Genomic DNA, 17,018 nt, shown 5'->3' on the forward strand with positions numbered 1-17,018 from the left:
GGTTGATGGTGGGATGTGCATCACCACAAAACAGTCTACTTTTGGATGGACGGTTCTAGGAAAAGCCAAGCCTCGCACGGAATCACACAGGAAAACATTCCCTGACTTGGTCCAGCACCTGGGAGGCAGACACTTAACTCTGCCACCGTGGACATTCGACTGAAGACAAGAGCAGCCAGCCTGCGCTCCCAGTTAGACGGCACCATCAGTCTATGATTCCTCAGAAGTACACATGTCTGCTTGACACACACCAAGAAATTAAAATAAATCCTCAATAATAAACTTCTCCCTGTCTTGCCTGAGCTGACTGTACCTTTGGAGGTCTGGACTGTGCCTAGTTCCCAGTCCTGTAATTGTTTCTCTCCTTGCAGCCAGAGCCCTTTGATTTCCTGCCTGCAGGATATAGAATTCATCTGAATATCAGCCTGGTGGAATTTCAACAGGATCAGCCCAATCTGAGGGCTCTTTACGGTCTCTCTGCCTAAGGTCAAATACATGTGTTCTCTGCACAGTGGGTCAGCCTGAGATGGAATTGACTCATCTACCAAAGGTATCTGGTAGAGTGTAAGTCAGGACTGGTTTTAGAAACCAACTGTTTTGCCTAATTTCCTCCCCCCTCTTTTCTAGTTCTGATCTCTGTGAAACTTGTTCCAGGTAGTCAGTGCTCTCCTCCTGACAAACTATTTTCTCTCCCTGGGCTCTTAGCTTTTGCAAAAAGGCATTCTAATCTGTGAATTGATTCCTCTAGACTCCATGTCTCCTTCCACTGGACTTCCTGACCCTAACTGGTGGCTTGCGCCCACCGCCTGCTATCTGTTTCGATAGTTCTTTGCACAGCCAGTAGCCAGGTCTTCCCAACCTGCATCTGTCCAGACTCAGGGTCTTGCAATCTTCCGTTTTACTGAAATGCTCAGTGCTCAACTAAGTTCTCATTGACTGAGCATCTCTTCTGTGCATGGCATGTGAGGGGAGAGTTTTAGAATGGCAGAATCCACTGTATTCCCCAACATCTAAGAACACAGCCGGGGAAACAAGGTCAGCACACAGAGAAAGCAGAGCTACCTGAGGCATCCGATCATCAAGTCTACCTTTAGAGAAGAGGAGAGGAAGTGCTGTTTAGAAGAGGAAGCCGCAGCGCTTTGTGGACAGCTGTGATTCTGGACAGAAGCATGGTTGGGGAGAAACAGAAGAGCTTTCCATTGAGGGGATAATCCAGCCAACTCAGAGACCGTCGAGCATACAGCCATTCGTAAGGAAGCTCCTGGTGGGAAGAGAGAAGCGCACACCTCTTCTCATTTTTGTGCACCCCATCAAGCCAACACAAAGCCCCAAACATAGACTCAGCAAAGACTTATTGAACATGCTACACAGATAGTCAGATTCCATGTCATGGAGGACCTTGAATGTGCCAGGCTTAGGGTTTGGGACTTTGCCACCCAATTAGCAGGCATTAACCGTTAACTCTGTTCAAAATGGGCTTGGACTCCTTAGTTGAATATTGATGGAGAACCAGCCGTTAGCTGGGTTGGTCTTAGAGAACTGCTAGTCTCTTTATTCTTCTGTTCTCTTTAGGGTCCTTTCAAAGAGGACATTATACTGGGCTGCCTTCCATTCGTGCCATGAGAAAGCTGAGCAGGTGTGAGTAGGGTTTTCATTCAAATCATATTAAAAATATCTCCTTTTTACCTCTCCTTCTGGAATACTATTCATGTATGTGTGATTTTAACTTCGTCTGCTATGACTAATTGACACCTCATAATCGTCTTGTGCTTTTGCCTCTCTCCAAGGGGAGTGTTTTTGTATTTTGTTTGGTTTTCAATTGCTATGAGTCTGTGGACTCAAGCAATTTATGCCTTCAACATGATGTCTCACATTGGGTCGTGGGACCAGAGGAAAGGGGTTGTGTAAGACTATCAGCGTTTGCATTGCACTGTAGACTACTGTGTTTAGGAACAGGCTGTAAAAGGTAGCTGAACAGAAATTTCACATGCTAAGTCTCAACCCTAGAGAGAAGAACTTCAAAGGAAGTATATGTTGCTGCTTTAAATTTATACTAAAAATATAAATCGAAGCTTGCTAGTTTCCATATATATGAGGGGGTTTGGAAAACTTCATATGGAAAAATAAATTTAAAAAAAATAAGACTTTTTCCCCCACAAAATTTTTAAGCCCCCCTTCAAAAAGTAAACATTATAAGGGGGGTTAAAAATGTTGTGTATATGGGGGATCTATTTCTTTAAAAAATCATTTTTACATGCAGTTTTTGAAGCTCGCTTGTAAGCTTTCCTTTCGTGGCAGAGAAATCACACTCCACGCTGCTTCACTGTTTAGTGGGGAGGTCGGTCCTGTGTGCGGATAAATAAAAAAAGATTCTGGCTATGCTATGTTACAGAGTTCTTACTAGAAAAAAACGAAAAACAACTTCCTAAGATCTCCGTATTCCTTCTAGTACAGTCTCATAGGCAACAATCCTAATATTTTGTCATTCCTGTATAAGAAGCTGGTCTGTCAGTTCACAAGATAGTGCTCGGTCCTTTTTTTATGGCTCTGACTAGGGTGCATTGTCTGGTTAGTGTTACCACATGTGGGAGCGAGGAAGATATAAGATGGCCTTTCTTGGTTGGGGCTTATGTATACATTCATTATGTTTCCGTTTAGTACCACAGTGACCATTTTTGAAGAACCTATTTTTATCATTTAAGCAGAAGAAAAGCTCCATTAAGGTGAAAATTACACACTCATGCTACCTTGTGGGTTCATTTCCTAGAACCGAAGTATGAAATATCAGTCGGAGAGAAAAGAAAGAGAACAGATATGTGTTGAGCATTTGCTGTGCTGTTGGCACTGGTATCAATTCTGCTACTTCTGCTGTCATTACTACTGCAACTTTTTCTTAGAAGAACTGCTATTTAGTGACTGTGTTTTGGATTCTGGCCAATCTGCTAGGAAATTTGCATGCACTCCTATTTAATCCTTACTGCCACATTATGCCATTTTAATATCCCGGGCTTCCACTGAACAACGGTAGGGCGACCCTAAGGTTTTAGGGAAAATGAAATAAGAAAACAATTTTAATGCAGTAGAGTGTGTATAAATATATGCAACGGGTACGTACACCCAAACACGAATATGGTGGCACCAGATTAGAGGCCATTGATAGCAGAGGGCTCTTACAGGTATTTAATCCACAGTTCTCATGTTCCACTAGGGAATGTTGAGGTTTGTGCAGGGGAGTAGAAAGCCCTGTCATTCTCTAGAGGAGCCAGGGGTGGTTTTGAGCTGCCAACCTTGCAGATCACAGCCCAACTCAGAACCACTAAGCCACCAGGGCTCTAGACCTCAATATTTCCTTGTGCAACATGAGGATTATGGATTAAATGACCTGTAAGAGCCCTCTCCTATCAATGGCCTCTAATTGTGTTAATACATATTATCCATTTTATTATCACTCTGCTCTCTAGGGACTGCCCCATCGTACTGGTGTTTGGGTGTGCGTGCCAGTTGTATGCATTTGTACACATTCTGCAACATTACAGTTGTTTTCAGATTTCATTTTTCCCAAAACCTCAGACTTGCCCAGTCAGTGGAAACCTGGGATATGCAAATGGTACAATGCAGCAAGTCAGTAAAAGAATCGGATTAGCAGTAATGCTCTGTGAGTCCCCAAAGAACTATAGGTACATTTTCCCATTAAAGCTATTTTTATTTTACAGAGGCCACAAGGAAGGTAAGGCTCTGAACAAAATATAATAGAATGGGACTTAACCAAAATCTGGTTTCGGAAATTCCCAGGTACTGATGCAACGTGGTTATATGAGTCTTACTCTGAAACCATTACTGTTGACAATGCCTGTTGCTCTCTATTGACTCTATTGGTAAGCATTTGAGTACTCACATATGGCAGCCCATGTACTAGACCCTGACAGTGCAATTAGTTATGAATGAGACATAATGCCACTTCTTCCCAATTGGGGTGCACAGTGTAGTGAAGAATTTGGGCTCATACAATTGGTAACTTGTATTAAAAATGGCAACTCTTGAAATAGATGTAGGCACAGGGTACTATGGGAGCTTATAATACTTAGCCAACTTGGCAGTCAACCAAGACTGCTGGAGATGATGATCCCTGAGATGTCTTACAGAATGAATGATTGCAGAGTGGCCAGGGAGCAGAAGTCGTTGAGTATTATGAAAGAACAACGTGTCTTGTTTATCCCAACAGTAGCCAACTGAAGATGAGAGCTAGGACTCGCAGGAACTGTACACCCTGCGGAGGAGCATGGACTTCATTTGTGCATATTAGGAAGGCATTGAAGGATTGTAAATATAGGAGTGGCATGATCAGACTTGCAATTTTGATGGATTGCTCTCACTGAGCGGGGGGAGGTGTTTAACTGAGGTTAGGGGAATCAAAGTTCATCTGAGAGTCTAGGAAAGCTGTAGTAATTGATGGGTGAGAAGATGGATTTAGTATAAGGTGACCAGACGTCCCGCTTTTGGTGGGACAGTCCAATTTTTAACAAATTTTCCCGTGTCCCACGGCGTTTTTAAGAAGTCCCAATTTTTGGAAAGAATGCACGACAAACTAGGGTATACGGTTTTCGGCTGCCATGTGGCTATTTCACCAGGATATGAATTTTATCAATGGTGTCCCACTTTACCAGTGTTAAAATCTGGTCACCTTAATAGTAGTGTCTTTGTAAACTAGCTCTTCAGTTTGCTTCATCTTGGTTTGTGCTCCTTAATTCATGTAGAATCTACGATGGAAACTAGGGTGGAATGGACAAAAGAACTACTGCAACCTGAGCCTGGTTCTCTTGAACATTTAGAAGCCCAGAACCTAATATTGTCTTGTTTTGGCCAGCCCCAGTGGTCTCTGGTTCAATATTTTTTGCCCTGGGTTCAACAGCTAGTCAGCCATCCTTCTATACACACATAAAGCACATATATAGATACTAAGTGGATTATTGGATGCTCTCTGCTCCTTAAAGGTCGTGAAGATAAAGAATCCCACAAGTTATCCCCCCTTCTCTGTGGGCATAGTGGATATAGTAGAAAAGGAGACAGTGCTCTGTGTATGGCAAATATAACTGGAACTTTTTTTTTTAATGTAAACACTGGCACCCAAACTGAGTGCAAAAGACTCTTGAAAATACAGACTGGTGTATCACTGGTTAGAATTCCCTTCATTTTGCAAAGCCACGAGCCACATGCATCAGCTCACCACAAAGTCATTAAGCCTTTTTAAGCTCAGATGAAAAACATTAACAAATACCACAAAAGGCTTTAGTATAGCCCCTTTGTTCGTTCACATATGGCACTTTATAACTCCTGCGCCACTCGGGTCCTGTGTTTGTTTAAGCTGCCTCCATCAGGCTGGGCCTGAAAGAACAAAAGCCATCTTGAGCAATCCTAAGCAGGAAACGGGCTAATCTAAACATGGTTTGTGACACTTTAAGTAGAATAGAAAGGGGAGGGATTGATTAGTCATTAATGTCCAATTGGCTCCATATGTATGCTGCAATAATAAAGCCTTTTTTCAGAGCAGTAGCAGAGTTATTGAATTAGAGGTTTATGTTTCCTCAGAGCTGACCGTAGGGAATTCCCTTTTGGTTCTTCTTGTTGATCTTTTAAAGAGATTGGAGTTCCTAATAGAAAAACATAGAGGACGTATCTGCAATATACTTGCGCCTCGTCCTGCAACCAAGGGGTGGATTAATTTAGCATCACTCTAATTTCTGCTATAATTTTAGCCCTTAGTGCTTTCTTTGCATGCCCTTGCATCTTCGGTGGGGCAGTATTTCAGAGACCAATTAGACAGTGGCACGAACTTCATAACTGATAATGTGCTTCTCTAATGTGCTTCACTGTGCAGGGAAGTAACATCCTTAGATGGGAAAGTGATGTTCGCAACAAGGGATGCTGGGCTTTGAGTATCAGAGTCATTTCAGATCAATGAATAGAGACCAGGGCAACTTTGGTACAAGAAGAAATGCACTAGACTGAAAAGCAGAAGACCCCTTCTCAACCTGCCTCTGTTCCTTATAAGCAGTAAACGAAACCAAACACCGTATCCACTGCCATGGAGTGGAGTCCAACCCCTAGAGGCTCTACAGGACAAATGCTTCTTTGGCTGTAAATCTTTACTGGAGCAGCCAAGCCTCATCTTTTTCCTGCGGAGCAGCTGATGGGTTTGAACCACCAACCTTGTGTTTAACAGCCCAACATTTAAGCCACTATTCTACAAGGGATCCTTTAGTCATATACTAGCAATTAGCTAATTAAAAGAAAGTAATGTAACCTCACGGAACTTAAGCTTCCTCATCTAGAAAATGGGACAAGTGATATCTACTCTCTTACTCATTTCAGCAGAGGTGCACAAGGTTAGTGGTTCAAACCCATCAACCACTCCACAGGAGAAAGATGAGCTTATCTACACCTGCAAGCATTTTAAGTCCCGGAATCTGAAAGGGGCAGTTCTACTCTCTCCTATAGGGTCACTCTGAGTCACAGTGAATTTGTTTTTTTTTAAATGTACCAATCTCACAAGATTGTAAAGAGGGTCAAGATCATGTATTCATATTGACCAAAAGCATCTTGTAAATACTATGGTGTGCAGAATTCGTTAACGCATTAAGTTTCCCTACCCTGGAAACTGACCATAGTAATATAGACTGGGTGGAACTGAACGTTGGTGGGAATTTCCCATCTGTGGAATATAAATACTCCCCTTCTTTCTTGTAATATTTCCTTTCAAAATTCCTTCATCTTCTACATTTTTTTTGGATACAATGGTCGTCCTTTTCTTTCTGTGTGTGACCGTCAGTCGTGATCAAGTCCATTCCAGTTCATTGTGCTCCCATGGGGCCAGAGTGGGGCTGCCCCGCAGGGTTTTTGGAAGTCGGACGTTTTGGAAGCAGGCCCTTCTGAGGTGCTTCAAGGCGAATTGGAATCTCCAGCCTTTCAGCTAGCTCTCAAATGCTTCACCATTTGCATTGCAGAGGGATGCCTTTGGCTCTAAATTTTCATTTCCCTGATAATGAATGATGTGAATACATTTTCACATGTTTATTGGTCATAACTATATTTTTCTTTTGTAATGTGTTCAAGTCTTCGGCCCATTTTAAAATGAGACTGTTGACTTTTGGTCGTAATTGTGTATACTCCCTCTCTCAGAGGGCCCCCGTTGGCCATGGTGGAACTGCCCCTGGGTTATCTTTGCGGGAGTGGACAGACTCATCTTTCTCCCGCGGAGTGTCTGGAGGGTTTGAGCCTCGTGATTAGCAGCTCAATGGTCACACCACTCCTTTTATATATTCTAACTAAACTGTTTTGTCACATAGGTGTAGTTTTAATATTTTTACTAGTTTCTTAATAATGACTTTTGAAGAATAGAGTTTGAATGTTGGTAAAGCTCAATTTGCCATTTTTAGTGCATGTGTCATATTTTAGTTTTGTTTTTGCTGAATTTAAGAAGTATTTGCTTACGTTCTGTGCACTAAAATGGTCTCCGATTTATCCTTCTGTGAGTGCAAACATTTTATGGTTCATTTCAGTTTAATTGCTGGGTTCACTGTGTGATAGATAAGTGGTCAGGGTTTATTATTTTCCCCTTTTATATTTATCCACTTTTATTAGCACTATTCTTCTAAAAGTCTGCATAACTCCTCATTGAAAACTGACTGTATTAAGTCTTGAAATAAGAGAGTTTAAGTCCTAGAATTTTCTTCAAATTTTAGTACCTCTTACTGCATTGCTTGTTCATTTAAATATTAAAATAAACATGTCAGTGTTGATAAACAGATTAAAAAAAACTAAGCTTGTGTTGTTTTCTATAGATAAATTTGGTAAGAACTGCTGTCTTACCAGCACTGAGCCTTTCAATCCATGAACATGGTATATTGTTTCATGTCTTGAGGTTTTCTGCACCTTTTCTTATTTTTAATTTTTAAGTGTTTTATTTTCTGATGCTATTATAAATATGTATTTAAATATTCATTGTTGCTAGTATATATAATTCAAAAATTATTTCTGTACTTTTAATATCAGAGACTGTCGGTGTTAATCCCACCTATTAGTATTAATGATTATTTTAAATTTCTTAGAGCTTTCTATATAAACCAATGTCATCTATGAATAAAGATGATTTTTACTTGTTGTTTTATAATTTGCATACCTTTCATTTCCTCACTTCTAGAAGACAGTTGGTTGCTAAATGGTAAGAGTGGACATTCTTGCCTTGTTCTTCACATAAAAAGAAAGCATTCAGTAGTTCACTCTTTAGTATAATGTTAATGTAGGTTCTCAAAAATGTCTTTTACCAGATTCAGGAAACATCTTTCTAAACCCAGTTTCCTCAGGAATCTTATCATGAATCCGAGTCAGATTTAATAGACAACTCTTTATGAATTAATTGTGATTCTTCTGTTTGTTTGTTTTGCTGGTTCTGATAATATTGTGAATCACATTGCTTGCTTTTTCAAATGCTAAACTGATCTTGCATCTCCAGGATATATCCTACTTGTTTATGATATACTGTATATACTTGTGTACACGCCGAGTTTTTCAGCACATTTTTTATGCAGTTTTTGTGGTAAAATTAAATACCCCAGCTGATATTCGGGTCGGTTTACACTTGAATATATATGGTGTATCACTGGATATTGCTGGATGTAGTTTGCTACTGTTTCACTAAAAATGTTATGATCTCAAGTCTGTTGTCCAGGTATGCTTGCGGGAATCATTCTCTTCCCTGCTTTCTGAAAGTGAATGTACGATTGCTACTCTCTTTTCCCCCCTTAAATGTATGCTATCAGTCATACATTTATCAGTCACACTATTTGTGTGTACAATTTTCTTTGTGGGAAAGTTGTTTAGGTTTTCTGTTTATTTTTGAGTGAATTTTGGTTCTCCTCCTCCACCCAGCAAATTTGTTCATATCATCTGAGGTGCCAAATTTGTTGGCATTAAATTGCTTATAATACACCTTTCCTTAATGTGTCATATTTATAATAAAATTTTCACTCTAGATTAAATTTTTATTTTCTCTGTTTCTTGATCAGTCTTACTGGCAGTTTTCAAATTTATCAATCTTCTCAAAAACTAATCTTCAGCTGGTTTTTGTTTATCTTGTTATCTGTTCTGACATTCTTGCATTTAATTTGGATTGTTTCACTAATTCTATGTAATTCAATTATTGGTATATGATGAGCATATATACGACTTGCTATTTTTTAGTTGTTTCACCTGTCTTTGTCTTTCTTCTCTCCTCCCTTCTTTTGCATCAGCAGAACATTTTTTTGGTATAGCATGTGGATTACTCTTACGGTTTTTTAGCTATGCTTCATTTTTATTATTATTACTGTATTTGTTGTTGTTCTAGGGATTTACTCTGTATCTTGAGTGTCATTATAGTACTGCATCATATAAAATAAAGTAACAATTTAAGTACATTTAAGTACTTAAGTACATTTATTACTCAAAGGATAATAAGCTATTTATTGTCACATATTTTACTGATTCACATGTTGTAAATCTCACAATAAAATATCCTACTTTTGTTTTTAAAAGTCCCTTGTCATTACTTATTGGCAGTGAATTTGTTTTGTATTTCATTGTTTTCTTTAAAAGACATTTAAAAAATCATTTTTTTAAAGTAGTAGAAGGATTTCTTTCCTTATTGTCACTTATTTTCATTTCCGGTGTTCTCCCTTTCTGCCCTGTCTTCCCAAGTTTCAATATGGTATTATTTATTTTCATCATGGATACTTTCCTTTAAGACTTTATATATCGTTTGATATAAAATTCTCTCGGCATTTTTTTTTATCGTACATGCTTATATTTCACATTCGTTTTCAAAAGATATATTCCCTGAATACAAGACTCTAGATTGATTTTTTTTTTAATTAGCATTGTGAAGATGTTCCATAGTCTTCTGATCGCCGTTGTTCCTAATGACTAATGAGCCATCATTGGTATCATTGTTCCTCTTTATGCTATTTGTCCTTTTTCTTCAGAATGTGCTCTTGATCTTTGGTTTTCTCAGTTTGACTAGAACTTAGTCAGAACTTTCCATTTATTTGTTCTACCTAAGCTTTTAATGCGTGTCTTGAGCCTAAGGTTTATGTTTTCCAACAAAGTTAGGTCATTTTTAACCAGTGGTTTCTTCATATATTTTTTCTCAGTCTTCATGGTTCCCTCTCTTTTTCTGATCTACAAGCACATGTATTGGGACACTATCTAAGACCACATTTGTTTGATTTTGAGACTGGATAATTCCTTGTTTTTCTAGTTTCATGTTTACTGACTCTTTAGTCTGCTGTCCAGCCTTCTGTTACGTCCACCCAACACATTCTCATCTCAGTATACTCTTCAGGTATAGAACTTCATTTGTTTCTTCTCATAATTTTGATTTCTCTACAAAGTTTCTTTGTCTGTTCATTAATTAGTGTCATCTTTTTCTTTAAGTCCTTGAGTATACTTATCGCGGCTGGTTGAAGTCTGCTAATCACATGATCTGGGTCAGCTTCCCGCTGACATTTTGATGCTGTTCTTCTCTCTGGTTCACATTTTCTTAATTCTTAATAGGATTCTTTTTTTGTTTGTTTGTTTGTTTGTTTTAATTATATATGGTACGGGTTTTTTTTGTAAGCTGAAGAGATTCTAAATTCTATTTTCTTTCTCTGAAGGATATTTATTTGTGTGGCAATAGGCGGTTAAAATTACTTACCTTGAACTTGTGAAGGCTTAATTTTTCACTGTAAGGGCCAGGCGGCTTATGTGGTTTTGTTTTGGGACCTAGAATGAAGCCTTATTCATGGGGCACAATTTAATTCCTAAAGATGTGATGAGCATTAAATCTATTAAGTAGAAAGCACAAAGTGTTTACCAATCCTCTCTAACTTGGTAGGAATCAAATTCAACTGCTGCTTCCCTTGTGATGGGAAACAGCTTAAATCTCTACTCAGACCTCACAGATATTTAGCCCTACTTTCCACTGGGCCCAGTGGAATCTTTCTGAACATGCAACATTTAAGGTTCAGATAGTTTGAAGCTCTGTCTTCTGACACCATAAGCCAATTATACTGTGAATTTCTGTTTGATATGTAGCCACTTCAGTGGAGAGTGGAGAGTGTTTTCATTGCAACTAGCTTGTTTTCATCCTCTGCTTTAAAAATCCATTTCAGTTCAGTTTTTCTCAATTCCTTTCGTTCTAGAATTGGATCCTCTCTGGTTTATCCTTATTTTGGTAGCTCTGAAGTACCTTAAAACAGTTGTCTTTACATATTTTGTCTAGAATTGATCATTAATATCTGTTAGAGGGTTGGTCTGCCATCGTTAGCACAAGATCCCAGAATAAAACTCGTGTGCCAAGAATTTGTGTGTATCATGTTACTTCAGCATTACATAATGTATTCACTCACCTTCTATTTACCTGTGCTTTTCTTCTTCCTCTTTTCTCGCTATCCTTTATTAGCCGTGCCCTAGTGATCACTGGCGCTAGTTAACAATAACTTCTCATTTACTCGCCAACTTATGTCTTCCAAAAGATATCTGTTCATGCTACTCCCCAGGCAATCTAGTCTTGACTTAATTTTCTAACCTCACCCCTTAATTCCCATCCTTTTTTCTCATACCTCGACCACAGATCCATCCTATGATCCATTGCATTTTTGTAACACCTCTGTGCCTTTAGTCTCTCTGAATGCCTTCACAATCACAGTTGCTGGCGAATTCTTATCTTTATGTAAAATGCTGCTTGAGCGTCACTTCTTGTCTGAACCCTCCCTGACAGTCATTGGTCTTTGCTCCAAGAGAGTTAGAATAGTTCATCTTCTCTGCTTTCATAGTAGCTTCAAGTCCCCCCCCTTCCTTTCTTCTTTCCTTTCTTTCTTTCTTTTTTTTTTAGCACTTAGGCTCTTTTGCAGTTGCCTATTTATATGTATGTTACCCTGCTGGACCAAAGCACTTAAGCCCAAGGCACATATGTTATTTACCTTTGTATACCCCATCACAATACAAAGCACATCTAAAATGTGTGTGAAGTCTTCCCTGAATTAATACATAATTAAATGATTACAAAACATGAAATCAAATTAGCCTGAGTCTCTCCTGAGAGAGAACTATATAGGAGGGGTTGTCCACTCCGCCCCGCCCCCCACTCCAACAAACAAACAAACTGGAGTTGTGCTTGGCAGAGCGGATACATTTTCCCCAGTAGGTGAGCAGCAAGCAACTCGCTGCCAGTTAGTGCACCCAGCGGTGTTGCCTTGGGAAGGTCTCTCTGGTCACGGTGAATTTTTTCATAAAAGCAGTTGTACTCGAACCTTGTTTTAGAACAGCGTGGGCTGTGAAAGTTTGTTTCCTGATCTGGAAAATACTTCAGAAACAGTTGGGTGTTGAACACAGCTTATAAGGACAGTGCTTTGGGAAGAAACTCAAGTGTGTGAGTAGTTTTCTCATTTCAAAAAAGGTTGACTGATGACAAATCTCATTCTGGACATCTGTCAACTTCCTGAACAGATGACAATGCTGACTGGTAGTACATTTGGAGTTTGTTTACAAGGTCAAACTGTTGATCAACCTTCCTATTTAGAGGTTCTGAAAAGATGGCATAACAGTGTGTGACCCAAAAAGGCCTGATTTGTTGCAGACAGGGGACTGCTTTTGCTGCAGACAATGCACCTGCTCACACAGCCATCTCAGTGCGCCAGTTTGTGGCCCCAAACAGCATGCCTCTCTTGCCCCACACATCTTTCTCACCTGACCTCACTCCATGAGACTTCTTGTTTCTGCGAATGCAGAGGGACATGAAATGACAGCGATTTGATGCCATAGAAGAGGGGAGGGGAAAAAATTAGGGAGGGGCTGTCAGCTATCCAAACAGATGAGTTGGAAAAATGTTTCCAAGAATGGAATTGCAGATCTGACAAATGTATTAAGTGTAATGGAGAGTACTTTGAAGGTGACAAGGTTGTTTTGTAAAAAAAAAAAAAATTAAAGACATAGCTTGAAACAAATTCTGTTTTTTTGTGTGTGGGGGTACCCCCCCCATACATACACTCACTCACGTTACCTTTTGAATTCACTGAGGAAGGGGCCTCTCTGGGGATGAGTTCAGTACCGTTACAATAGGCTATGATGGTGACTGATCTTTTTTCCCAACCCATCTAGAAAACGTCACTTTTAGTCTTCTCTGTAGATGCTCAAAATCACAGCTTTCTTAGGAGGTCTTTGCCTTCGTTGTTTCTGTTTTCTCTCCATAGCTTCACTGTCTTTATTCTTCTATCTGCTCTGGTGGTACAATGGTTAAAGCAGGTAGCTGCTAACTGAAAGTTTGATGGTTCAAACCCAGCAGCCACTCTGTGGGAGTAAGATACTGAAAATTGGTAGAGTTGTTGCTAAAGTTGATGCTTAATAATATGCCATGTACAATTTTAAAGGTGGCAGACTTATAAGTGGCCGAAGTAAGGCTCTTCTTCCTAAATCTTGGTTATTCTCATATGACATTTCTGGTTGCTTAGGATCCTGCTATTATTTTTACACTAAATTGTCTCTGCAGGAAAGAAGAGGGAAAGAAAAGGAGGACAAGTGAACATGTCCAAGAGATTTTCTTTTTCCTTGTTCTCATTTTTATACTGTGCACTGTGGTTGAATTTCTCCATTTCTGGGAAAATGCTTTATAAGCTCTGCTGTGTCAGTCAGCATGGTACAGATAGTATATACTGGGATGGAAGGGACAAGGTCCATGTAAGAAGCTAGTGGAGGTGGGCTCTGAGCCCTGCTATTAGGGAAAGGATAGATTTTGTAGGAAGATGTAGGAGGAAAGATGCGACCAAGAGGGCAAGGAAAAGGACTGGGCCTAAGGATGACAGGGCTGAAGAAGCCCATCAATTTGGAATGGAGAATCTAGGATCTCTCTCTATAGGAAAGCCAGAGTCTGAATACCCAGTGTGATCCCTATTAGTCTGTAGATTAAAAACCTTCCCATTCACAATGAGATATATATTCAGAGTGGCTACATGAATGGAAGTTGGCTATTTGGTTTTGCAGTGGAGAGAAAGTTATGGCAATGAAACCAGACCTCAAATGGTAGTCACCTGTGGCACAGTAGTTAACTTAGAATTATATTGAAATGGTTTTGCATCTGACATTCTCGACAAACCTGTCTGCTTTTATGTGTATGCATGCAAGTATATAAATTGCTGAATCCATGTCAGTTGTAGAAGAATGGCACTGGGGGCGTCATAAATTACCATGGTGATCCTCAGGAGAAGATGCTGTCGTATCGGAATGAGTGTTTCACTCCCAGAGTAATGGATGCCTTCATCTGGCCCAGCAGTCAGCATAACGCCCCGTGTTGATGGATATTGTCAGCTGGAAGCTACACTACATTTCACTGCACAACAAACATGGCTGTCAAAGCCACATAAAGTGAAATCAATTTATCCTGTATGGTCAGTGAATTTTAAATGAAATTAATGTACTGTGGGTATGGTGGCAAAAAGGTAGCATATTAGTTATGCATCTCGGGATCTGAGCGTTTCATATAAGGGATTGTTTTGTCATGCAGACCTGGAAGAAGGGCTGTTTATAAAATATGTTATTTTTGCATCATCTTCAGAGAGTGCCCTTCCCCCACCCCATCACCTTTCATGTTTAGAAAAGAGTTCTCCTTGTTAGCCAGTGTGGCCCTTTAATCCTGCCTTTTGTTTGCAGTAAATGATGGTCATATTTGCCAAATAATAGTGCACTTTAATGTTGTAATTTATTACGAGCCTTGACACAAACAAATTTCTATTTAATCAAGATATCTAGAAATAAAGTAGAAGGGCCAAAGATTGATTGTGTCATGTTGTTCCTGTAAAATAACTCAACTGAGCTGAAAGGATTTAATTTTTTCTAGAAACATAAAGATGTTAGTTTTCATGTGTATCTTGATTTTAAGCTTTTGGGGGTAAAGATTTCCAGTTGATGCCATTAAGCCTTGGCTGAAGCCATCAGTCAGTCCATCCACTTTGTATTTAGCGTTTAGTCTACAGGAAGACAGGCAGTAGTCATCACATTGCAAAGCTCACCTCTGTGTGCCATGCATGCATGTTCAAACCAAACAGGAGTGCCATATGGGTATAGTCAATCAGTCATTCGTTTATTCATCAAGTTTATGAATTGGAGTTCTGTGTGCGAGGTACTTTGCTGGATCCTAGGATACAGCAGCATACAAGCCTCAGTCCCTGCCCTCAAGGAGAGCTCAGTCTAGTATGCTACTGGAGTCCACTCTTATGAAACTATACAATGATAGCAATTTAGACATAATTTCATAGTTCTTTCATGTTAGAGAAGTAACCTCAACAAAAAAATTAATCAAGATTCTTTAAACAAATATCTCTTTTTTACTGCTTTTGCATATAAGTTGAAAGCCAAACAATTTTTTTATTCAAGAAATATTTAGCCAATATTTGGGGTAGAAAGATAATTGGGAGTTAGTTGCTTAAAACAAGTGATTACTGTGGAGCCTGGAGAGCGGAGGGAACAGGGATGCGGCAGCCTGTGGAGTATCATTGGGATGTGTTTCTTTTCCCATTGTCCTTCCCATCCGTCGTTTCTGCACTGTCCCATCACCTGCTACTTCCTACACATCTTCCAAGACTCAACAGAGACATCACCTCTCTCAGAGAGTATTTGCTGCCAGTCCTGGCAGGTGCTCTCTTAATCTGTTTACTTCATTGTTGCATGCCTTCCCACGCTCTGTCTTGAGCCTCTGTTCCCTTCTGAACTCTTGGTGGCCATTTTATTCATATTTGTTCCTGTAGTAACTTTCATACAACTTACTTCATAGTCATTGTTCAGTTAATATTTTTCAAACTCACCAATATCTCAGTAGGATTTGAAGGAGTCGTGGGACTGAGTGTTGCCCACTAAGAGAAGGGTCCTCCGGGCGTGAGGAGAACAGCAGGCGGCCCGTGTTGTGAGGGAGCAGGGGGAAATCTAGTGGCAAATGAGGCTCCAATGAGAAGCTCAGGGTCGGCTGCTGAAGGAAGGAATTCCAGCAAGTTAGTGTACCATAAAATAAAAACAATCATTGCTTTATCATTGCACAGAATTGATCGTAGTAAATGTGCCACATCCACTGAGTGGATTCCGACTCACAGCAACAATATAAGGCAAGGTAGAAAATAGGCTTCAACAATTGATGTGTGGATTATACAGTACATCATTATAAGAGTTATAAGAGTGTAAGCACCTCCAGTAAAATGATCTTGAAAATTTTTTAAAAACCAAGGTAGAACTGCCCCATAAGGTCTCTGAGGCTGTGATCTTTATAGGAGTAGCCCCGCCCCATCTTTCTCCGGTGAGGTAGCCAGTGGGTTTGAACTGTTGACCTATGGTATGCAGCTTACTGTGTAACCACTGCACCACCGGGGCCCTAAGTGAATGTTCAAGGTCAATGAGAAATATGCAAACTTAATTCTGCTCAGTGTGTCTGAGAACCTGCATCAGAAGGGTGTGTCTTCGGCAGTGTCCTTCAAAACTTTGGCTTCCAAGAGGTCACTCGGAAATTGAGGGGAGCCAGGCAGCAAGCTGTGTTGCATTCTCCAGATAATAATGCTTTGCACCCATCTTGTTCTTCCTGCCCTGACATTACAGGAAGTAAAGCAATGAATGGCTCTGCAGCTAAACTACAGCAGTATTATTGTTGGCCAACAGGAGGTGCCACTGTGGCGGAAGCACGAGTCTACAGGGATGCCCGCGGCCGTGCCAGCAGTGAGCCACACATCAAGCGACCAATGAATGCATTCATGGTTTGGGCGAAGGATGAGAGGAGGAAAATCCTTCAGGCCTTTCCCGACATGCATAACTCCAACATTAGCAAAATATTAGGTGAGTGCAGCCGCTGCGGCCGGTCTTCTCCCTGTGAGTGTCCCAGGGGGAAACGCTGGGGCACACGTCGGCTCCTGGAAGAGACTGGTTTGCAGGCCTCAGCTGGACTTCAGTCAGCGACTGCAGCAAGCCTGAAG

At 40.2% G+C, this 17,018-nt stretch overlaps 1 protein-coding gene across 3 annotated transcripts in view; it reads left to right on the forward strand.

Annotated features, from left to right (window-relative positions):
* SOX6 (SRY-box transcription factor 6) overlaps nt 1-17,018 on the forward strand; it is a 655,298-nt gene that overhangs the window by 615,450 nt on the left and 22,830 nt on the right. For all 3 annotated transcript variants that reach the window (XM_045290980.1, XM_045290981.1, XM_045290982.1), the window contains one exon: nt 16,648-16,881. In XM_045290980.1, coding sequence (XP_045146915.1) covers nt 16,648-16,881 — 234 coding nt within the window. The remainder of the gene's footprint in view (nt 1-16,647; nt 16,882-17,018) is intronic.

The sequence above is a fragment of the Echinops telfairi genome, unplaced genomic scaffold (assembly GCF_000313985.2).
Source record: "Echinops telfairi isolate 266 unplaced genomic scaffold, ASM31398v2 ScPeMD7_60;HRSCAF=208, whole genome shotgun sequence".
NCBI lineage: Eukaryota > Metazoa > Chordata > Mammalia > Afrosoricida > Tenrecidae > Echinops > Echinops telfairi.